The 25,500-nt window shown below is 33.2% G+C and overlaps 1 protein-coding gene across 3 annotated transcripts in view; it reads left to right on the top strand.

Moving 5' to 3' along the window:
• The window catches only part of LOC114324299 (protein FAM184A), a 79,000-nt gene extending 53,767 nt beyond the window's left edge, over positions 1–25,233 (top strand). For 2 of the 3 annotated variants that reach the window (XM_028272103.2, XM_028272106.2), the window contains exons 2-10: positions 1,627–1,778; positions 8,975–9,109; positions 9,180–9,613; positions 11,085–11,528; positions 16,563–16,740; positions 17,270–17,434; positions 18,294–18,606; positions 21,683–21,826; positions 24,571–25,233. In XM_028272103.2, coding sequence (XP_028127904.1) covers positions 1,627–1,778; positions 8,975–9,109; positions 9,180–9,613; positions 11,085–11,528; positions 16,563–16,740; positions 17,270–17,434; positions 18,294–18,606; positions 21,683–21,826; positions 24,571–24,964 — 2,359 coding nt within the window. In that variant the 3' untranslated portion in view covers positions 24,965–25,233. The remainder of the gene's footprint in view (positions 1–1,626; positions 1,779–8,974; positions 9,110–9,179; positions 9,614–11,084; positions 11,529–16,562; positions 16,741–17,269; positions 17,435–18,293; positions 18,607–21,682; positions 21,827–24,570) is intronic. The other variant, XM_028272105.2, reaches the window with a different exon arrangement.
• Positions 25,234–25,500: the final 267 nt, after the last annotated feature.

Here is a 25,500-nt window from a genome sequence, read left to right as displayed (position 1 = left end):
TGAATAACTCAAAAAGTTTTCGTTTTATCAAAACAACTTTTCTTAACAAAAATGTGACTTGTCAAAAAATAAACAAAATCGTTGTTTTTTATTTCCTTTAAGACCAATAGTAATCGAGCTATACTTTACTTTATGTTAGCTCTTCCTCGTCAAATGCTAAAAATTGTTGTTTCAAAGTCAAAAGACGGGAAAATGATGTATTTTTCGAGGATAACTTGTTCAACCTAATTTAAAGTATTTACAAATATCTATCTGCAGAAATAAAAAAAAGTCTCTAGCTCAAAAAGTAAGTGACTTTTAATGAAAAGAATGTCAGTCTCTATTTTTTTCAGTGAAAAAGTGATCGGAAGCAACCGCCTAATCACCACCCTAATTAATATTAGTCGTTGACCTTATTTGGTCTTCTTTACTTATGTATTATTAATAGGTTTTAGAAGTTTGACCGGCTTATAATGATTAGTTTAAAAAAAAGGAGTTTAAAGCAAATAACGAATTTTTGTAGTTTGCTAGAAAATGCTTATTTCTTCAAAATAGAAAGATTAGCACCAGAGATACGAAAAAATGTTTAAATATAAAATTGTAGCTTATTTAGTTTCTAAGAAAATGGTTTGCAAACATTTGTTCTGCGGCAAAAATTGAGTGAGCAATTGACAATTAAAGCTTGTAATAACATGCAAAAACTCCCTTTACCAACCCTTTCAAAATCACCAATTTTTGCGACTGAGGATTTTAAAAGGATTTAATATCAACAACCTTATAGACCTTGTAAATACCTACAAAAATTTTTTTTACTAAACTTCTTAAGTTAAAATAAAAAAGTTACGGTAAAAAAATCAATATATTTTTTTGAAAAAAAAAAAAGGAGGAATCAAATTTGATGCATAATAATGTAAGTTGGCGGTGTTTTTAGTCATTGGCCTTATTCAGACTTCTTTATTTATGTATTAGTAATATATTCTAGAAGTTTGACTGGCTTAGAGTGATTGATTTTTAAAAAGCTGGAGTTAAAAGCGAATAACGAATTTTTGTTGTTTGGGAAAAGATGTCATTTTCTTCAGCATAGAAAGATTAACATCAGATATACTAAAAAATGTTTAAATAAGAAATTGTAGGTTATTTAATTCTCAAGAACTTGATGTTAAAATATTTTTTCTATGGTAAACATTGAGTGAATAGTAAATGAGGATATATCAAAAAACATTGATTTTTTCTATATAAAACTAACACTTTCGATCTCGAATAAATCGAAAACTATTAATTTTATCAAAAAAATGTATAGTAGATTTTTTGCTTAGAATGAATACTTTTATCAAGTTTTGCGGTCAAAATATAATAAAAAGTTTCCACCTCGACTTAGGGTGATAACTACCCCCATGGTAAAAGCGCCTTTCAGCATTATATAGATTTTGATCCTTGGACTATCCACTACTTATTTTCAAATTTTCAAGCAAATCGATCCATTCTGTAAAAATTGCGAGGTGAAAAGCTTCGGTTCCTGGACTATTACAGCCATGTTACGGTATTACAAATAAAAATTCAGCTATATTTAAAAATAAAAGAATAAATAAAAAACTTGGTAAAAATCCAAATTTGTTTATTGTTTGGTAACTTTTGTGTCTTTTACAGGAAAAGCCTGGTGAATCAGGAAGCCAAATTCCAAAGTAAACTCAATGAACTCACGAAGGAGCTCGCAATCCGAGATGCTGAAGCACATAAACTCAAATTTCAGATGGAAGAACTCCAAAGAGATGCTTTTGCTAAATCAGCTGGAATGGACAGTAAGCTAAACTAACCTCTGATTCATACCTATGGTTAACTAACTTGTGGTAAACTGACAATATAATCTCACAAAATGCAGTATTGCGTAAACTAAGCTAATCTAACAAAACATTACTTTATGTATGTATCGGTTTTAGAACGTCTTTCGACGTTGTCCGATGCTTAACTTCCACGTCCTCCTATCATCCCATTGGCCATCTCTAAGATCCCTTGTACTCATTGCTTTGGTTACCCCTTCTTTCCATGTCTTTTTGGGTCTTCCTCGTTTTTTGCGGTTTGGTGGTACCCAATGCATGATCTTGTTGGGCAATCTTCTGTCGTCAATTCTTTGAACATGACTATACCAAATCACCTGTTTCCTCTCAATGTCTGTTGTTAAGTAACCATCTATTCCAATTCGTCGTCTTACTTCCTCATTTCGAACTCTTTCCCTACGGGATATACCTAACAATCTTCTAAACACATCCATTTCTACAGCTTCCTATTTTTTCCTGTTGTTCTCGGCTATTCTACAAGTTTCTGCTCCGTAAAGTAGACTGCTTCTAATAAGTGTTTCATAGATATTGTATTTTCGCTGTATTCCTATTTCGGAGCTCCAAAGTATTCCATTTAGGCAGCCAATTGTTCTTCTAGCTTGCGTTACCCTTTTCTTTATTTCTTCATCGTCTTTTCCCGAAGATTACTCCCAGGTATGTATTCACTACAGGATCTGATTTGTTCATTATCCTGTAGTTCGATATTGGATAGCTCAGCTCCTATGGGTAGGCATTTAGTTTTTTCCACATTAATTTCCAAGCCCCACTTATATAAGCCCCAGTATATAAACAAACCTCTCCGAGGTCTATACCCATACCGTGGCATTTACGTTTCCACTGGTTTAGTGCTTTTGCAACATATATCTTGAACAAAGTTGGTGAAATACAGCAGCCCTGGCGCAGACCCTTGTTAACTATGAACTTTTTAGATAGTGTGTTGATAATTTTTACTTGTGATGTAGAATTTTCATATAGATTTTTTAAGAGGAAACAGTAGCGATCAACAGGTAGCAAAAACACGTTCCAAGATTGCGGCTGTAATTTTGAATATTTTTTCGAGATATTTGACACACGTATTCGTAATATAATAAAGAATGGCGGTACAGAGCCTAATTTGAAAAATATATTAATATGTGGAAATTACTCTGTAATTAAATACAATATTAAAAAAGCGAGCCTGTACCGCCATTAAGAAGAACAAAAAAATACACTTTCTTCAAATAAACTTTTTTATCCGATGCCTAGATTTTGTGTCATTTTGGAACTACTAAAATTTTTTATTTCATTAGTAGTTCCAAAATGACACAAAATCTAGGCATCGGATAAAAAAGTTTATTTGAAGAAAGTGTATTTTTTTTGTTCTTCTTAATGGCGGTACAGGCTCGTTTTTTTAATATTGTATTTAATTACAGAGTAATTTCCACATATTAATATATTTTTCAAATTGGGCTCTGTACCGCCATTCTTTATTATATTACAAATACGTGTGCCAAATATCTCGAAAAAATATTCAAAATTACAGCCGCAATCTTGGAACGCGTTTTCGCTACCTGTTGATCGCTACTGTTTCACCTTAAGGCTTTGACTAGAGTGTAGCTGATGTTAGTTTCTTGGAGTGATTTCTACAATTTAGTCACAGGAACGCTGTCGTATGCTTTACGGAGGTCAGCAAATATGAGATGGGTCTCTTAATTGGTTGCAGATTTTTTTTCAATTAATTGTTTTAGGCAGAAGAAATTATCTGTTCAAGTCCTTCCAGCGCGGAAACCAGCCTGTTCTTTTTCTTCTTGTTCCCTATACTCCATGTAATGTTGTTGTAAAACGAAAAAAAAGCCATTTATAATGGATAGTGCTCAGTATAAAGTAATGTATAGGGAACATTACTTTATACTGAGCATTATCTATTATAAAAGCCTTTTGTTTCGTTTTACAACAACATTATTTATTTATATTAGTTTTACTCCTATCTGAGTACGCGTGACCATTTTTCGTTGGAATTTTACCGCGCTGGACAGGCGAGATGTGAGATGCAACTTTTAGTATAGATCGCCCTTAGCTTTCTTTGCTCCGGCAATTGGTTGGTTTGCAAATTTTAGAAACCACAAAGGTGTTACCAGAAACATCTACATACATACATCCCTACCATCATGTTATTTCGTTGTGAATTGATACTTGATGGCGGCCCGAATTTTAGTTTGTTTAGAGATAATCATATACGCACTCTCTGATGATAATAAGGATTGAAACCAATTAGGGTGCTTATGATGCTCTCTTAATAAACTGGAATATAAGACGGCTCTTGTTTCGTTTTACAACGAAATGATCCTTTATTTATCATTATTCGTAAGTTGATTCGCAAACAACTCAATACAGTATGCTATCTCCTACTGAATATCATCTACGAGACTAAGTACAGTCGGAAAAATGAAAGAATACCCATGAACGAACATATAAAACATGCTGTATTTTCCTGTCACCGTGTCACAAAGAAAATTGCCCAGCGCAAGTACATGTAACAATAATTATTACATGTACTTGCGCTGGCCAATTTTTTGTGTGACACGGTGACAGGAAAATACAGCGTGTTTTATATGTTCGTTCATGGGTATTCTTTCATTTTTCCTACTGTATATAGGCGTATTGATACCGCTGAAATATTTCTTCTTCTTCCTTTATACAGGATGTTTCATTGGGAAACGAAAATACTTTAATGGTGAATAGAGGTCACCGAGCCGGTTCTAGATATACTACATTTTTTGCCCTACCGACTTTTATAACCGCGGTACAGGGTGTTTTATCGATTTTGCCCATTTCTTTCAGAAAGCCATAACTTTAGAACCACATTGTGTATTTTCTTGATATTTGGTACACATATGTCTCATTAAAAACCCAAACGACCGACATACTAACCATAAGAAAAATCCAGGTCCGGATTAACAAAAAATTATAAAGTAATTGTGACCTTAAAACAACACCCTGTATATTCAAATTTTGAAAATATGTTTGCATATTTGAAAAGAGCACAAAAAAGTAAATTTTTCGGCCAGACAATTTTATGAAACTTACAGCTATTACTTTGAAATTATATTGAATTTTTTAAGAACTCTGACATTAAAAAGCAGATGTTATTAACTTTTAGTTACAAATTATTAAAGTTAATGAATAAATACTCATTTTATAAATAACCAATACTTATTTACCACATTGGAACGACACAATTACTAATGACATGAAAAATCCAGGTCCGGATTAACAAAAAAATATAAAGTAATTGTGACCTTGAAACAACACCCTGTATATTGAAATTTTTAAAATTTGTTTGTGTATTTTAAAAGAGCATCGAAAACTGCGTTAAAGGGTGCATGTCAAGGGTGCAGATAATTTAATTACAGCAATTTTGAAATCATATTGATTAATTGTCAAGTTTACAAGAAGCTGCCAGAAAAATGAAGAACAATCCCAATGGAATTAGAAAATCGATTCTAAATCTTTTAAAACGAGCAAGGAAATGCATCGAACAATATGGCGGACATTTTGAGCAACTGTTATATAGTTAAAATATTTTTAATTTATGTTAAATTGTTGAATTGTTTAAACAAATTTTTTTTATTAGATATACGCTGTGAGCTCGTACGTAGAGGGGATATTTATAAATTCGTGAGCGCCAGTAGTGACAAGTCTGTAAACGTTTACCGGAAATTTGACATAAATGTCAAAGTGATTAATTTTAAATTAAAATTAAAAACATTAATTATAAAAAATATTAGTTGATCAAAGCTGTGCTTTATATTTTTACCTTAAATATACTTACGTTTTAAATACTGAATTGGCGTTTTTTAATGTTCTGTAATATGTAATTATAAATTAATCTTGGCGCCATCTACATGATAATTGTGAAAGTATCCGAAGTAAGAAATTAATATTTCATCAATATAACGTTAAAATGATTAGCAAAATCTTAAAAAAATCTATTACAATTTAATTACTTTTAGCGTTGTAAATATTAAGCGATAACAATTAAATAATAAATTTAAAAATTACCGGTGAAAGTTGAATTAGTAACCGCTAGGAGCGACACCAGCGAAGCTCAGAGCGTATAGCTGTTTTTTTAATTATTTACTAAATCATTAAAATATCACAATTCTCGCAATTCTAATTTTTAATGATGTGCATACAGCTACAAATCCAGAGAATCCATGAAGCCAGCGTAGTAAATAAGTATTAAGTATTTTCAAAATAAGTATTGATTCATTAACATTAAATTATTAAAAGTTAATAATACATACCTGGTTTTTAATCTGAGTTCTTTAAAATTTCAATATAATTTCAAAATTGATTCAACTAAATCAACGGCGAAAAAATTAAAATGAACCTTTAATGGTTGGTTCAAGGTCACAATTACTTTATATTTTTTTGTCAATCCGGACCTGGATTTTTCTTGTCATTAGTAATTGGGTCGTTCCAATGTGGTAAATAAGTATTGAATAACATGGGTATTTATTCATTAACTTTAATAATTTATAACTAAAAGGTAATAAATAATACCTGCTTTTTAATATCAGAGTTCTTAAAAAATTCAATATAATTTCAAAATTAAAGTCATGAAATTGTCTGACCGAAAAATTGAAGAGAACCATTAAACTTACTTTTTTGTGCTCTTTTCAAATATGCAAACAGATTTTCAATGTTTTTTTAAGGTCACATTTACTTTATAATTTTTTGTTAATCCGGACCTGGATTTTTCTTATGGTTAGTAGGTCGGTCGTTTGGGTTTTGAATGAGACATATGTGTACCAAATATCAAGAAAATATACAGGTTGGTTCTAAAGTTATGGCTTAGGAAAAAAATGGGCAAAATCGATAAAACACCCTGTAATTCGGTTATAAAAGTCGGTAGGGCAAAAACTGTAGTATATTTAGAACCGGCTCGGTGACCTCTATTCACCATTAAAGTATTTCCGTTTCCCATGAAACACCCTGTATAAGCAATTAGGTTTGTTCATTGTGACTCAGCTATGAAAGATTGTCACTCCATCCCTTGCGCGATCGGTCAATATTTCGTCTACCACTTGGTACTTTCTCCCTTGCTATTTTAACATCCCGTGTTTCTGCAATTCTCCTGATGTGATTGTTTATTTCGTGTGCACTCGTCTATACCCTGTACATTAGATTTTCTTCTGCTCTTGTCATTCCTTAGTCGGTCTCTTAGTGTGTTTACTGTAATTCTTCTGAATATTCTTATTTTTCTGCTGCTTCCAGCATCTGTGTTTTGGCTGTGTCGGGTCTTGTTTCTTGTGTGTACCATTATTCGTCTTATACTGGCCATTTGGACTCTTGAATTCATCTTGTCAATTCATCTTGAATCCATCTTGAATTCATTTTGTGAATTCAATCTGTCGGTTACGCCATATTGTGTTAAAAGGCATCCTGGTAGTATATTTGTTCTTTGTACTTGATTTATTCTGCAGAAGCACCTGGCTTCCGACGGGGAAGATCGACACTGGCTCAAATATTTACAGTCAAATAGATCTTGTGCAAATCATGGGAACACGAGAATCATGGGAAGTGTTTGTACACTTCAAACAGGCATACGACTCAGTCAAAAGGAACAAACTATACTATATATTGGCTGAATTGTCAATACCACACTATATAGCAAAAATAAGCTAATAAAACTCATTAAGACCACAATGGACGAAACTCAGGCATGTGTACGAATACAAAACCACCGAACAGACTATTTCAAAATTTCGCAGGGGCTAAAGCAGGGAGATGGGCTGGCCCCAACATTGTTTAACCTGGCACTAGAGTATGCGGTTAGGCAAACGCAAACTGGACGAGGAAACCTACTGACCAACCGAATTGTTCAATTGGCCGCTTATGCCGATGATATTAATATGAGTAGAACATCAACAGGAGCACAGGAAACATACGCAGAGTTAAAAACACAAACAAAAATGCTCGGTCTGGAAATTAACACAGAAAAAACAAAAATAATGACTCAGACGAGAAGAAATATAGCCACACAAAACATTATACATGAAGATGACATTGAAACGGTTGGAAAGTTTACATACCTGGGAGTAGAAAAATATGCCGACGGATCAGAAGATGGAGAAATACGGAAGAGAATATCGCAGGCAAACAGAGCTTATTTTGCCGTCTCCCATATATTTCGGTCTAAAAGTGTCCACCGAAATACAAAGATGAGAATCTATAAAACCTTAATTCGACCAATAACATGCTATTGCAGTGAAGCCTGGGTCCTGAAAGAAACATCCAAAAACAAACTCGACACATTCGAAAGGAAAGTACTGAGGAGAATACTAGGAACTGTGAGAGAAAACGGAATCTTTAGAAGTCGATACAACAACGAACTTTATCAACCTTATAAGGAAGCATCCCTGTCAGATTTCATTAGAATACAAAGATTGCAATGGGCCGGACATGTGATAAGATTGGCAGAGGATAGGCTACCAAAAAGAGCACTGAATGCTAGAATGTAGGGAAAGATACCAGTTGGAAAGCGAAGAAAGCGCTGGAAAGACACAGTAAACAGCGACGCACAAGCCCTTTTAGGAGTCCGTGTATGGAGAAGAACAGCCAGAGACAAGCAAGAGTGGAGACAAAAAATAAAGAAGGCCAAGGCTCAATTTGGGCTGTAGTGCCGTAGAAGAAGAAGACGACTTGATTTCTTACTTCTTTTTAACTTCTCCATAGCTGGACATTGTAATTCCTAGGTACTCAATCTCCATTACTTTTTAATGCTAGCTCCATCGTTTCTCTTCTTTACGTGAAGCTTTTCTGTTCGTTAGTTTTTCCAACTCTTTTTACTTTCTACTTGTTTATGTAAACCATTTTTTGTAAACCATAAAAATCATGCAGTCTTTTAAGAAAAGTTCCAAGTGCTCCGTTTTAATTCTTCTTACAATTGCATGTGTTTCATTTCTTATTCTCTTGTAATATTCGTACGCTTGTTGTGTTTTGCGTGACATGTATTTCTTTTCCTTGCATTTTTCCTTCACCTCTGTACACAACCACGGTTTTTTTTTGCTTTAGAAGAGACTTACCTTTAGTTATCTTTCTTTCGTTTAGTGCTTCCTTAGCCTAAGACATGAGTTCCTTCAGTTTCCTTGCTTTAAACGAAAATATTGTTTCAGGGTTAGAATCAGAATTAAAAGAGGCACAAAAAGAATGCGAAACTATCGGTCGAACCATACGAATATTGGAAAATGACCTCGAAAACCAAAAGAAACGCAACATATTAATAAATCGGGAATTAGAAGAAAAAACCGGTAAGAAACAAATTCAACAAGTTTTTTGTTTTCTTTCGTTATATATAATCTATTTTTCATTTTGTTTCAGAATCGTTTAGTATATCAGAGAAAGACTACAAATCCAAAATAGAATACCTAGAAAATGTTATAGGAGAGCTTCGAAAGCGAATAGAAAGCTTAGAAGAACAAATACGGATCCTCCAAGAAGAAAAACTACAACTAACCAAACGCCAAGAAGAAATATTTCTCGAGAGAGATGAAAAAACCAAACAGATAACCGACAACCTAGAACAGGCACAGAAACAGAAAGAACAACTGGAGGAAAAATGGAAAAAAGACTTCGAGAATCTCAGAACGGTCAATATGGTTAGGGAGCAGGAGATGTTGGACGATTTCGAGTGGAAGCTGAGGGATGTACAGCAGAACTGCAAGAAAAAGATTGATGAGAAAGAGGAAATTTTACAGATGTCCCTCACACATTCACAGAATAAGGACAAGGAGACCGAAGAATTGACCAAAAAGGTAATATTAGTTCTTTGAATCTTTTTTGACCAATTAAATTTTCTCCACAAATACGCAACTTTTGTAATCCTGCTTAATATGTAGAATAAAGATCTGTCTTTATAATAAACTCAGATATTATGATGATATCATAACTAATCTTCACTGAGAAGATTAAAATAATTATACCATCTATAGAACAAAAAGTCCAAATATTAATAGGGACTTAATTTTAGTCTCTTAATTTAATCCATGGTATTGGATTAGGAGTCTTTGCTCAGACATGCAATTACAATAAATCTTACAGTCTAGGTTAATATACAACCGTGTTCCATGCTGAAGTTTTTGCTTTGGTGGCCTGTATTGTTGAAATCATACATGGAGATCCCAAAGCAAAGAGAATTAACATTTATACAGATAGCCAAGCGGCCATTTTGGCAGTAAAGAACTCACTCCCCAAATCAAAACTGACAAGGAACTGCAAATATCTCCTCAACAACCTGTCAAAAGATAATAAAGTCTTTATTATGGGTACCGGGTCGTGAAGTGGTACATGGGAATGAACGAGCAGATCTGTTGGCAAAATAAGGCTTGGGAGAAACCTTTGTGGACCCAGAACCTTTTTGTTGCATCACTAAAGATGCTGCAAAAACAAGGTTCAGAAGTGGCTGATAAGGAATCATCAAAAGAAATGGAGAGCTACTCAAGACCAAATCCAGACTAAAAAAATAATCAAGAATATTGATAAAAAACCATCGAAAAATTTGATGATGCTCGATAAACAAGAGTTCAAAACCGCCACTGAAATGGTGAGTGGACATGGCCGTTTAAGAAAACACCTATAAAAACTAGGTGAGGTGACTGAATTATGGCCCAAAAAGTGCGAAATGAAAGAAGATACTGCCATACACATCCCATCACATTTCAGTGTACTAAGTGATGTGAGGCAGGAATTAACTGGTTAACCGAGGTTTGAACCAAAAGAGTTCCTAAATCTACTAATAAAAAAACTGTTGGTCTTCGCTGGGACCACAAAACTTATTAGAGTTTAAGGAAAAACAAGGTATAGTACAAATGTCTCACAATCAATTGCCAGATACTTAAATGAGTCTTGTGTGAATAAATTTAAGAAGAAGAAGGTGTAGAGTAAAGTTGGTATATATATTGCAGTACAGTCGAACCCGCTTATTGGAATAGCCTTCGTGCCAAGCAAAAGTATTCCTATAACCGGGAAATTCTAATAACCAATCATTGGTGGCTAGTAGAAACGTTTCGAAACCCCCAATTTCTATTCCTTAAACCGAGATATTCCTTTAACCGGTATTCTAATAAGCGGGTTCAACTATATTAGGCAAAAAAGGAGCCAGCAATATTTTCAATAACAACGAGACTAAACTTTTTGTTGGTATAAAGGTGATAAGGTTTTGCTTATTGTGTTTTCTATAATTAAGTTCCCACCCACAATACATTTGATATATTTTTTTATTTTCAGATGGAAAGTCTGACATTACTAGAAAAAGAACTAAACGAACTGAGAGAAAAAACTAGCGACCAAAACACATTAATGAAAAGTATGTACGACGAGCACGAAAAAATGCAGCAAAACGAAGAAAACCTCAAAAACGAAGTCAAAAAACTGAGAAACATGATTGATCTCGAAAAAGAAAACCTACAGCACATGCAACGGCTACATCACCAAGACATCTTAGATAAAGAGAGGAAACTGCAACAAACTCTAAACGAGAAGAAGGTGGAGATTGCAATCTACTGGGAGGAAAAGCTACTGAACGAGATTTCAAGACTGAAGGATGAGCTGGAGCAGGTTTACATTGAAGAGAAGATTACGGCTATTGAGAACATTAAGAGGAATAAGGATGAGTGTTTTCAAAAGGCGCAAGCGCAGTGGGAAAAGAAATACGCACAGTATCTAAATGAGGTAAGAATAATCGAAAATTCTTCGATTAATAAGCTATCATCGTTTTTATTCCAGCGCATTTTTACATCCTTTTTTGCACCAGTAGTTTATTACTTTGTCGTAGGAACATCTAATCTGATTAAACTATTCGTTGCTCAATGTATTTTACCTACTCTATGTCATATTATGTACAAGTTTTTAGTTTGTGAAAACTGTCATTATAGATAGCAGGGCATGAAGGGTTTAAAGTGTACGTGAAGTAACAATGTACATATTTTAAATGGGATTTACCTTTTCGCACTCTTTTTTGGCACACTTTCATATAATCCAATATCCTTAACTTTCGCGTTGTCATGGTGATGACATAATGAGCAATAAATTACAATAAAAGTTTTGACAGGTTTGTGGTTTGAAAGAAGTTATAATTTTAAAATGTCAAAGTTCTAAAAATTAGAACAGAATAGAAAGTAGAAGTGGAAGTCGAGTGGTGTCTAACAAATTTAATTATTGATATTGATGCCGACTTTGCCGACAAGGCAATCTACCCACCCTTATTGCAGTTTTATGATAAGAACGTTTCATGGTTTATGAATATAACTTTTATTGTTCATTTCATGTATATCATTTCCTGTTCGTAAAATGAAATAATTTTAAAAATATTTTGTTTTTGCAATAAAAATTTTCTTTTAATGATTTTTTCGGGATTCATTAAAATGCGGGCCCGAGGGTGGGGCCTCAAGGGCCTAGTGGTAAAATAGGCCCTAATTCTTCGTTTTTATTTATAAGTATTGTACCTACACAATATAAAAATTGATTAAGCAGTTACTTTTTCTAGTGTGTACTTGTAGTTCAAAATGTCCCCATCAAAATAGAAAAAAAGGAGCAAAAATCGGGTTAGAGCGGGCCCCTGCGGGGCTCGGGCCCTGGTTTCGCGGAACCCGCGGATTTTTTTTCCATCTGTCTGCGATTTATTGTCCAATTTTTTCTTGAAATAGATATTTTACTTGTTCTTCGTTGGGACAACAAGAGAAATATCATTAGGTACCTACTTCGGAAACTTTAATACTTTGACCATCAGTTAGACAATAGCTATTTGTATAACAAGGGAGGAAAGTGCTACTTTTCCTCCCGAGAATGAAGATTCCTCCCAAGGGAGGAAAAGGCACTTTACTCCCATGTTATACATATGGTTTTTCCACCTTCCTCAAATAACAAGTCATTTTTTCATTTTTACTTAATTTATTTATGTAACTAACCAACAAAGTTTATTAGAACTAAAACGAACAAGTAGGTACAATATAACTGTCAACTGTCAAATATAAGTCAAATTATTAATGTAAACATTGTTAAATTAAAATAACAATTTACTGTTTTTTACCATTCTGCAAAATATAGGGTGTTTTATAAATAAAGGTTAAAATGTATAGATACTTACGTAATAGAAAATAGATATTGTACAGGGCGTCAATAAGTTATATTTCATAAATGAAATACCATGACGTCACTTTTACTTTTCCTCCCTAGGGAGGAAAAATATTTTTCTCCATAGGGAGGAAAAGTACAACTTTGCTCCCTACAATCAGGTTCGGAAAAGTATACTTTCGGTAGAGGTAGGTGGAAAAAATATTATATAGTCCAGGAACCAAAGCTTTTCACCTCGCAATTTTTACAGAATGGATCGATTTGCTTGAAAATTTGAGAATGAGTAGTGGATAGTCCAAGGATCAAAATCTATATGATTCCGAAAGCCGTTTTTATCATGGGGGTGGTTGCCACCCCATCTCGGGGGTGAAATTTTTTTTATTATATTTTGACCGCAAAATTTGATAAAAACATTCATTCTAAGCAAAAACTGCTCTAGACATTTTTTTGACAAAATTAATAGTTTTCGATTTATTCGTTATCGAAAGTGTTAGTTTTGTATAGAAAAAATCAATGTTTTTCGATATTACAATTCACTCAATTCTTGCCGTAGAAATTTTTTTTAAACCAAGTTCTTGGGAATTAATTAACCTACAATTTTATATCAAAACATTTTTTCGTATCTCTGACGCTAATCTTTATATTCCGAAGAAAAAAAAAAAAAAAGATTTTTACCAAACTACACAAATTCGTTATTCGCTTTTAACTCCAGTTTTTTAAAAACTTATCATTCTAAGCCAGTCAAACTTCTAAAATCTATTTATAATACATAAATTAAAAAGAATGAATAAGCCCAATGACCAAAAACACCGCTAACGACTTTATTTTTATCTTAGAAAAATTGATAAAAATAAAATTTTGTAGGTTTTTACCAGGTCTATAAGCCTATTTATATTAAATCTTTTTAAAATCCTCAGTCACAAAAAGAGGTGACTTTGAAAGGGTTGGTAAAGGTGGTTCTTGCATGTTATTACAAGTTTTAATTGTCAATAGCTCACTCAATTTTTTCCGTATTTTTCCGTAAAAATTTTTGTAAACCAGATTGTTGGGAATTAAATAAGCTACAATTTCATATTTAAACATTTTTTTGTATCTCTGATGTTAATTTTGCTATATTTTTTTCTTTCTTTTTTTTAAGAGGCCATTTTTTCCTAACTACAAAAATTCGTTATTCGCTTTTAATTCCATTTTGTTAAAAACTAATCATTCTAAGCCGGCCAAACTTCTAGAACCTATTAATAATACATAAGTAAAAAAGACCAAACAAGGTTAATGACTAATTTTAACCCGCCGTTACACGCGTCTTCTATTGTGACGTGGTTGCACGCGTATGAGCGTCGCCCTCACCTACATCAATTCGACTTATTTCGAGGAAGAATGAATGTCAACATGTATAAATATAAAATGGGTTGTACTCACATATTATAGAAAGTCTCGTAAACCAATATTTTTAATAATTTAACAAAAGCAAAAGTAAACATAATATACATAGATCAAAAGCAAGTTTTCTTAGTTTTCAATTTCAGCAAGCCACTGAAGAAATTAACGTTCTTTACGCGAATTCATTTTACTAAAAATACAAATTAAAATTAAGAACTGTTCTGAAGCTATTTCTTTGTGGCATTTATGTAATTAACTATTAATATTTTGTTTTTGATAACGACGTCCGAGGTGGAATTCGAAACGTCAATAAAATCAATTTTTCAAGTTAATTGTGGCTTATTTCTCAATTAAAATAAGTAAATTTAAAAATGGGTTCTTAACCAGTGGCGCATCTAGAATTTTCCTCTGGGGGGAGGGGGGGTTAGCTTGGGCACCGAAAGTTTTTTGTATTATTTGTGAAAGACAAGTTACATTTTCCTACTTTCTTTTATATATATTTCTATATGCTCTGGGTGGGATTTTAACCCCCCAAACCCCCCGCTCGGTATGCCACTGTTCCTAATCTAATCCAAACAATAATATTTTAATTAAACCTACCTAAATATTAAATAAAAACCTAAAAGTTTCTTTCAGATAACAGAAACGTGATTTCACCGTGATTGCACGCGCAATGAGGAATTCCCTCACTTGAAGAGGGATGTCTCTTCTTTCAACTATCACACAGCACACTGACTGCCTGAAATATTCTATAACTTTTTCATACCCTCTCATGAACCATGCTAAAGGCTTTCCTGGGTGCTTAAGGTTATCGTATTAGTTTACACAATTTCATTGGTTATAAACAAATATGGTGAGGGATTCCCTCATAGCGCGTGTAATGGCGGGTTAATTAGGGTGGTGATTAGAGGGTTGCTTGCGATCACTTTTTCGCTGAAAAAAAAATGGGGACTGACGTTCTTTTCATTATGTCACTTAATTTTTGAGCTAGCGACTTTTTTTATTTCTGGTGAGAGATATTTTTAAATTCTTTAAATTAGTTTAAACAAGTTTTCCTCGAAAAATGCATAGTTTTCCCGTCTTTTGACTTTGGAACTACAATATTTAGCATTTAACGAAGAAGAGCCAACATATAATAAAGTATAGCTCGATTACTATTGGTCTTAAAGAAAATTTAAAAAATTGGTTTTGTTTATTTTTTCGGCACATTTTCGTTAAGTGAAGTTGTTTTGATAAATCGAAAACTTTTGGAGTTATTAGCAGAAAACTTATTAAAAACATTGATTTTTTCGATATAAAACTAACACTTTCAATAGCGAATAAATCGAAAACTATCAATTTTATCAAAAAAATGTATAGAACATTTTTTGCTTAGAATGAACGTTTTTACCAACTTTTGCGATTAAAGTATAACAAAAAATTTCCACCCCGAGATGGGGTGGCAACCAACCCCATGTTAAAAGCGCCTCTTGGCATGATATAGATTTTGATCCTTGGACTAACCACTACTTATTCGCAAATTTTCAAGCAAATCGATCCATTCTGTAAAAATTGCGAGGTTTTGTCCTATTTTAAGCTTCATTACTTGGACTAATAGGAAATATATATGATGGCCAACCTTCGAAATAAGGCACAAGAAGCACAATAAGAGAAGAAAAAGGGAAGGATAGGAAAACAAGAGACTATAGAATATTACCGAAGAAAAAAATTAAAATATTTTAACATATTTATCAATTATTAATTCATTTAACAAGTTAACCGCAACTTTATGATATGATTGAATGTCAATTCATCTCATCTCTCTACTTTCTTCATTTCTACTCTACTATCTGTCTTCTCTAGGCTACTTTCTTCTTTTTTAAATTTTACAATTTTTTGATACAATAACTCTTCTTTTTTAAACTATATTTTTACTCTCTTCATTTTTTAAATTTTGCCATTTTCTGATATACTAAGTCTTCTTTTTCAAGCTAGCGATATGAAATGATGACTTTTTGTCATAACAAACACATTAAAATTGTCAGTGTCAATAAAACTTTCCAAAATCACATTGTTACAAACTTGAATAAAACATGGCAATAAATGACAAAACTCTTTATTAATCTAGAACAAAATGTTTATTTTCCAACAACTGTTTAGTTCAAGAAGTTTTACCTCGTCAAAGGTAACACAGAATATTCAATCAAAATGATCAAGACCTACATTAGTTTTGTCTATATTTTCAACCATTATCATCAAGTTTCATTGTTTCAGGTTCACACACTACAAAATGCACTGGAAGAGAAAGATAAGTTCTACAAAGATGAAATTGTGAAACAGCAATCTATAACAGACCAAGACATTTTTGAACTAAGAAGATTGATGGATAAGCTGGATATGTCACATCACGACAAATATGAGAAGTTAACCCAAAAACATGAAGCAGAATTAGGTATGTTGGTAAGATATTACATTTATCGTTATGTCTGTTCTTTTTCTTTACAGTTCCTTTGTATTTTTTTACTGACTGTTCTGCTTTTAATTTGCTATCGTCTATGTTTCTTTTTATTGTCTTAATTCCGTTGTTATTCTAAATTTGTATAAATTTTAGTGTTTTTCCAAATTTACTTAGCCGAATGACAACAAATAGAGCAGCAACGACGGCTAGAGACGTTTTCCCAATAGGAAGACAATCAGTGGGAAGACAACGAAGACGATGAAATGACAATTTACTGGAGGAACATTGAAAAATATACATAGTCATGTATACACAAGAAGAAGAAGAAGACATTCTTTAGCTTTGTATTCTTAAATTTTTTGCCATCGATATTTTTTTTTCTCTTTTGTGTTATTTATTAACTCGTATCCTGCTTGTCTTCTATCATCTCTTTCGTCTTATCATTCATTGTCTTTCTTTGGACTTGGACATCCCTTTTTAACCCGGAAAGCATTTTTTATTAGCATTTTGAAATAATTTTTAGAACGAATGAAGGAAGAATATGAAACTATGGTGGAAGATAGAGAACAATATTGGAAATCAGAAATAGATACACTGAACTCAACGATAGCAAACATGAGGCTACAAGTAGAGGACGAAAACCAAGAAAAATTAAAAGTTCTAATTCAGAGTCATCAAAGTGAATTGGGTAGGTCATTGTGAGAATTTTAGTTAACATATTAATAGTAACTGTCGATAACGATTAAAGTAAACTGTGAACCCAAGGCTTAATAAAGCCATCGTACAATGCTAGGCATCTATTCCACTAACGCATCAACAGTTTACCCATCTAAATCGCTATTATTTTGTACTCTGCACCGAGTATAGCGTGAAACAAAAATAAACATAGACAATCAGGTCAAATCAGGTGGGTAAACTGTTGATGCATTAGCTGAATAGATTCATAGCATCGCCTGATGACTTGATTAAGCCTTGAGTTTCTACCTTTTAATCTTTATCGCAACTCACTTCATCTATCCTCGTTAGAGGACGCATTGGTATAATATTTCAATATATTTACCAATCAGTCTAGCTGTGCGTTTTGATTCAGTTCAGTCTTCTCAAGAGCCTCTTTGATAACAGGTAGACCTAGAAACATGTGTTAGAGGAGGGTAAGGCACTCGAATTAAATCGAAACGCAACAGTGTTGTTTTTTTTTATTTTAATGGTTTTTATTTACAATTTATATAATTTACTAATTTTTTCTTTGTCGTTTTTTTTCATTTTGTCGTTGTTTTTGATTTAGTTTTTGACTGACTGATTTGATACTAACCATATAAAATTTAAAAAGCGCAACCTGTTGCATGGTATCCGTTCTTGTATAAAAATCTCTATAATTTCTATAATTCACTAATTTTTTCTCTGTCGTTTTTATTGTTTTATTTTGGCGTTTCGTTTTTATTTAGTTTTTGGCTGATTCATTTGATACTAACCACATAAAATTTATAAAACCGCATCCTGTTGCATGTACCCGTTCTTGTATAAAAATCTCAACATCATTTTTCTAGAAGAACAGTGGGAGAATCTCATTCAACAGAAAAAGGAAGCTATCCAATTCCTGGAAGAAAAATACATAGCCAAATGCGTCCAGCTAGAGGACCAACTTAACCAGCTCCAGAAATCTCACAGTGGCCGTGAAGTGGAGCTTTTAAAGACTGTAGATTCCTTGAAGAACGAAGTGCAAAGCAAAGAATCTATCATACAAGATATGCAGAGTAATATGGATATGCTGGAAGGTGGTATTCAGGTTCTGAACAAGGAGTTAGCCGAACAGAATGATGTCATGATGAAGGAGAAGAAGGAATCTGAACAAAAATTAAAGTACGTAATAATCATTTACTAAATTATTTATCATCGTTATCCCTTGTTCTAAGGCCCTAGTTGTGGTTTGATTTGCTTAGGTCTATTTCTCCATTCAGTCCTAGATTCTTTTGCAGTTTAGCGCCAGTTTGCAACATTGTTTTTCCTGACATCGTTATCGACGCCATCCGTTCATCTCAAATTTGTCTAATTTCCTTCAGATTTCACTGACCGAATCCATATTCAGAATACAGTTTGGCTTTTTAACCCTTAGCCGAGAAACACATTTTACTTACTTAACCTGGTAACTCGGGTCTGTTGGGCCCACCACTGTTCTTGAATGTATTATTCATATTTACCCATATATGTCTAATATTCTTTTTTGATTTTTTATTAAACTTAAATTTAAGTTGTCTAGATTAGCACAAGGTGCTATTATAGTATGCGGTCTACCTCGAGGGTGCGATCTACCTGAAAGATTTGCACAAAATAATGAAATGGCCCACCATATTTTCATGCCATACTTATCTGGCTTTGAAGACATATACTGCTTGAAAGCTATATATTGCTGCTAATTTGTCGTTCCTTCTTCGTTCAGACCTCGTGTCCTTATCGTCAAATCGAACAAATCTTAGCAAATTTTTTAATCGTTTTAACCCCATGGTAGCTTTAAATATAGTAGGTCCATAAACCTTACTCCAAAGTATATCTACATTATGGATGGTGGCACTCAGGTGCCCTGCAGTTAGTAGTAGTCCAATAAAGGCTGTAGAGTCGCAATATTTCCAGTCCTCTATCCCCAGGACTTTTTCGGCTTCTTTATTTGTATACTTCACTATTTCGTTCACAGTGTTTTCGTCCACAAACAAACAAAAGGAATCAACAGGATCATCTACACTTTGACCAGGGGCTAACATTACTTTGTGCACTTTCGGATCGCATACGTCCTCTCGGTTGTGGTTGACTCTTCCAGTTAATTCCATCCTTAGTTTCAACAATTACACACTCTGAAAGCTGGGAACATGTAGCTACGCATTCTTCTTCATTATCATTCAATACTACTTGCTGATTATCCTCTTGACTTGCTTCCGAAAGATGATCTTCAATTTCAGAGTCACTTTCAAAGCCACCTACTTCAGGAGATTCTTCATCATCGGAATCCCATAAATTATTAGCAATATTTTGCAGTTCTGCAGCTGATAATGGTTTTCAAGACATTTTATTCGCACTATCTTCTTTCAATGTAATTCAATATAATTTTAGGAGCAAAGTTGTCGACACTAACATCGATATCAAACGACTGCTATATCAGATGCATTATTTATTTCAAAATATGTATAGGTACCTACCTAACAATATTATTACATTTCAACAATGATTATCAGTTTTTAAAATTAATTTACAATAGATATATCACCTACTGTAATGTCATCTCTTTAATGTTCGTATCAAACAGATGTTAACGTTTTTTGTTTCACGTTTAGACTTTATTATTGGATTTCCGGAATCGTAAAAGTAGTTTAAATAATCCACAAAAACATTACCTGACTGCCAGATTAACTTCTGTAACAAAGATTTAGACTTTAGGTATAAATACAAATAGGGTCTGACGGGCCCGTGTTGCCCCTTTACGTAACAAAATTCTTTCGACGCAATCATTTGAAAAATGATAATGAATATTTTGAAAAGCTCATGACTATGTTGAAGGAAACGTATTTCTAAACAAATTCAGTGATGCATAAAATTGCATTCAATGCTAAAAGCGTTGAATAGTAATTTTTACGCTGCCACTGTTTTTTGTGACTATGCCAAAGCTTTTGATTGTGTAAATCACGACATTTAAAAAAACTAAATTTCTACGGAATTCGAGGTATTTATTTAAATTACTTCCAATCTTACTTGGATATTAGAAAACAAGTGGTTGGAGCAAATGATAAAGATTCTAGTCTCAAACATATTTTATGTGGAATTTCACAAGGCTCAATATTGGCTCCTCTAAATTTCCTTATCTTTATTAATAACATCACTAATTTAAAAATCGATAGAAAAATTGGAGTAACTTGGAACAACTCAAATATTGCAATTCTTCATGCAACTATAACTTATGATCTACTTACAATAAAAGCTGGTCCGACTCTAATTTACTATCTTTTAACGTCGATAAATCAGTAGCATTATCCTATAGAGGAGCTCTTTAAGGTATTTTTCAATTAATGGCCCCTTTATATCGATTTAATATCTAAGCAAGAAATGCTCAGCAAATGCAATCTTATTGCATAGCTCAGCTGGCTCTGCAATAAGATCTCTTTCAAAGGAACTCAATTTAGCATCTTAGAAAATAGCACATTTTTCTTTGTTCGAGTCCCATATTTGATATGGTCTTCCTTTTTGGACCTCTGGTACAGCTGCCCAATCCGATGTTACTTTTAAATTACAAAAAAGAGCAATAAGGTATCTGTTTGGCCTAAGAAGAACAACACATTGCAGAAGCTACTTCAAAGGTCACGATATTTTAAAATTTCTTTCTTTATATATTTCAGAAATTGTTTGCTTAATTCGTAAACATATGCTTTCTATTTCTTTCTAGAAAAATCTAAGCATGACTACTCCATCATAAATTCTACCGTTGAAGTCTATTTACCGATATCGTCCACTGAATTAGTAAAGAAATCTATATTATATTCTGCAAAAAACCTATACAAACATCTACCTTTAGAACTTAAATCTTCAACATCTTTCCCAGCATGCTTTTCTGCAACATTTTTTCCGTAAAATGACTTTTTTTTCGGACCCCTTCTTAACGAACCCCCTATATTAATAACCAATGTATGGTAGAGGTACATCTGCAGGGTACCAGGTTTCTCCCTATATGCTAATCTGACGCGCTCGAGTAACTGCAAAAATCCCCGCTTGGGCTCCCCTACCATAAAATATAAATTATAAAAACAGTAACACTACCTTGTGAATTCGTTTAAATTTTTTAAAACTGATATCTTTTTTTGTTCTATTTTTATTTGACGACATATAAAACTGGCTTGTAGTTTCTTTTTCGCTGATATTTGCTAACTTCACCACCTATTAATAATTTTGTCTTTAGAAATATTTTGGTTAAAATTGAAAAAATTCAAGAGGATAACGAGAAGGAGCAAGAAGCATATAGACTAAAGTTTATAAATTCTCAGAAGAACTATCAAACATCCATAGACCACATGCAAAGAAAGTACCAGTGTCTAACAAAATTGTAAGTATTCTTTTAACTCCATAGCTATATTAAGTTGATCTAGATTTACAATTTCATTCAATATCTTCTATAATAATACTCTTGTACTTATTTTTCTCCGACGTCCCTGAGGGGCATAAGGAGTTTCGAGAAAGAAGAAGAAGAAGAAGAAGTACTTATTTTGTTCTTTACTTCTTATAATTTGTTCTTTTTTAAAATGTAGGCGTATTTTCGGATTTTCTTTAACAAAACACTATTAAAGCGGTCGGCGTAGCTTTTACTACAAGAATTTTTATCTGGATATTATTTATTTTAAGAGAAATATATCTTAATATGTATCAGACAGAGTCTTTTGGAAAATCTATGATAATCTTATAGTAAATATTTATTCTACTAGCCCTATATCAGCGTTTCCATAGTATATATGACAGATAGAATAATGGTTCCCAAATCTGGATCGTACTAAGGAAATGAAATACCGTGATTGGGCCTAAGGTATAGTTCGTCTAGAAAGTATCCGGAATTTTATATTTTTCCCAATTTTAATAGATTTCCTTTTTCTAACATTTTAAGACAAAAGTAATGCATCAAGTAAGTTGCGCCGATAGTAGGTTATGGACAAAATCGCATGACAACACCATCTGTCAAATATTGTTGTTTGTAAAGAGACTTAAGGTTTGTGAAATAATGTCGCAAGTAGAAAAAAGAAAAGTGATGGAATATTTGTATAGACAGGTTGTCCGAAACGTTAAAAAATTAGTGCAATTGACTAAACTCGGAAAAAAATGCAGTATATGAGACAATAAAGATAATAAAAAATGGCATAGATATGAGACATAGACCAGTTTCGGGTAGACCGCGTAAGATTTGCGGAAACAATTTAAATGCTTTAGTGGCTTTAGGACGACAAAATCCGCGCCTAGGGTTTCGAAAATTAGAAACAGATTTGGAAATCAACGAAGAACAAAAGTGTGCCCAGAAACTGTCCGCATGTCACTGGAAAAGCAAGGCTACATATCAAGGAATAAAAAAAAATCCTTACAATGACACCTCTGCAAAGGCAACGAAGAATAGATTTTTGTCAACGTTTTCGAGAAGATAATTTTAATAATGTCTTTATATCTGATGAAAGTTGTTTGCAGCTTGGTGCAAATCAACTAAAAGTCTTATTAAGAGAAAATGTTACCGTTCAAATTTCCAAATTTCCCACTAAAATAATGGTTTGGGGATCAATATCTTAGCGTGGTGCTACACCTCTGTGTACTTATAGTTAATGGTACTGTTGATAGTGCGAAATATTGTGACATACTAAATGGTTTTCTTCTTGAAACGGCTCATGTTTTATATCCAGAGGGGTGGCGTTTTCAGCAAGATAATGCAAGATGCCATACTTCTGCTTATACTCAAGCTTGGATGCAAGAACACGAATTGGCAACAATTCCGTGGCCAGCAGCATCTCCAGATCTTAGCCCCATTGAAAACATATGGGGACTGATGAAGATTTAAGTGGAACGAGCAGCGCCACGATATAAGGAAGGTTTGATTCGGTCAGCTTTACAGGCCTGGAACACCATTACCGAAAATTATGGCCTTGACCTAGTTTCGGGTGTACCTGGACGTTTAGTTAAGTGTTTAGATTTAAATGGAGGTTGTATATGTAAATGAGATGAATTATTTGTTGAAATTTTATATTTCAAGTGATAGAAATAAATACCGTAAAATTATAATTCTGCTTTCTTTTTTCCGGATAAGGATCTAGACGGACTATATAACTAGAAAACATCATCTGGCTGTATTGGAACTGACTCCAAATAAAAGTTTTAGAAAATGTAATTGATTATGTATGATAAATGGTTATTTTGTCATCTTGTTATTTGTTTAAGCGTTTGCTTATTAGCTGCTTTGGTTTTCTGTGTTTCGATCTTTGGAAAACATCATACCCTATTGATTCTGTAGGGTCTCGTTTGAGTGAATTTTAAGCTCAGCAGATTTTTCTTCTTTCACTATCTCTAGTAATCTTACTTGCTTCGGGTCTCTAAACAGGAAGTGGTAAGCTACGTATCTAGGCACATTTGATTTTCTCTTATGGGCTATTCTTTCTGTTTGTTTTGCACACTCATAGTTGCTAAATCTTCTTCTGTCCTTATGCCCAATAACAGCGTCGGACTTTGCTTTCACTTATCCATCTTTTACCCATTTCTTCCACGCCTTCCGATCACCTACCATTTCCTTCATCTGTTGCGCTGTTTTCCCTCTTTGGTCTCGATTTCCTGGATTTGTTCCATTCACCCCTTTCTAGGTCTGCCCCTTTTTCGTTTTTTCTGTCTTGTCCCTTGGCATATCACTTTCTTTACTAGTCTGTGCTCGTTCATTCTAGTTATATTTCCAAACCAGTCAGTTTCCTTTTTTCAATTTTTTTCTCTATTGGTTCCTGTCTTCGCACGTTTCTGTTGATTCCGTTTCTTTCCCTGTCCAGCTTCGTCTTCCCAGCTATTTTTCTCAACTGCATTTATGACACTTTCTTGTCTTTTATTCAAAAGTTGCTAAATGAATCTTTAAAAATGTTATCCTTTCGTCAAATTATTAACTACTAGTTTTAAAAACGAGTTTACGTGTTTTTCATTAACTATTCATTTTCTCTCTTCGATTCTATCAGTTTATTTATTGAGTGGGATTCCTACTATACAGAGAATATGTATTTTTCTCTTATATGCAGTTTTCCGAAAGCTTTTCCTTATTTATTTTATTTTTCTTCTCTATTTTAGATTCGAGGAGGTCAGGCAAAGGTACGAACGTAGAGAATCCCGTCAAGAGGACATAAATACTATTTCAGATCTCAAACAGATCATAACCGAACAGGAAAAAGACCTTAACTGCCTCAACGAAGAAAAACGCTACTTCCAAATGAAGCTGATGGCGTTAGAGCATGCTTACGACCAGAAGGGTTCCTCAGAAGACGAATCTCTCAAGGACGATTTGACAATAACGGAATCCAACACGACTGATCTTACGAACTTGTCTTACGAATCAAGTAAGAATCATTTGATGCAAGATGGTCACGATCTAGTGCCCATGCCTGTACCAATCGGATTAACTGATCTAAGTCAGCAAGTCAGTTTTATCTCCATTCCTCCCACGATACAGGAATGCGACGAATAATTTTTTTTCTATATTTTATGTTAGGTTACAATTTTGCCCATGTACATCTTTAGAATTGAATACATACTTTTGTTTTTAATCTTGGATAAAATATTATTTACTTAGAGTAGTTTATTAGAATTTTGTATTTATTTATTAGACTTTTCGTTAAACGACTTTTGTCTTTAAGTTTTTCCTTTCAGATGATTGAGTTGAGTCATTTGAGGTGTACATGGGTATCAATCTCACTTATTTATTTGTATATCTTTGAATAAACCACTATTTTATAATGTTTGGTTATTATTTGATAGTAAAATTATTATTCTATTAGAAGACTATCAAAATATATATTTTTGATAAACACTGCCAAAAAAATGTAATTAAGAGAAACGAAAACGAAAACTATTCTTAGAATCGGTATGTGGAACGTAAAATCACTAACTACAAAAAAATATCCAAAGAATTTAAAGAGAAGAATATTAATATCTGTGCACTTCAAGAGAAAAAGAAAAAGGGAGAAGGTTAAATTATGTTATTAATTATTTAGATAGATAGTA

This window comes from Diabrotica virgifera, chromosome 1 (assembly GCF_917563875.1).
Source record: "Diabrotica virgifera virgifera chromosome 1, PGI_DIABVI_V3a".
NCBI lineage: Eukaryota > Metazoa > Arthropoda > Insecta > Coleoptera > Chrysomelidae > Diabrotica > Diabrotica virgifera.
This window is presented reverse-complemented; position numbering and strand designations above follow the sequence as displayed.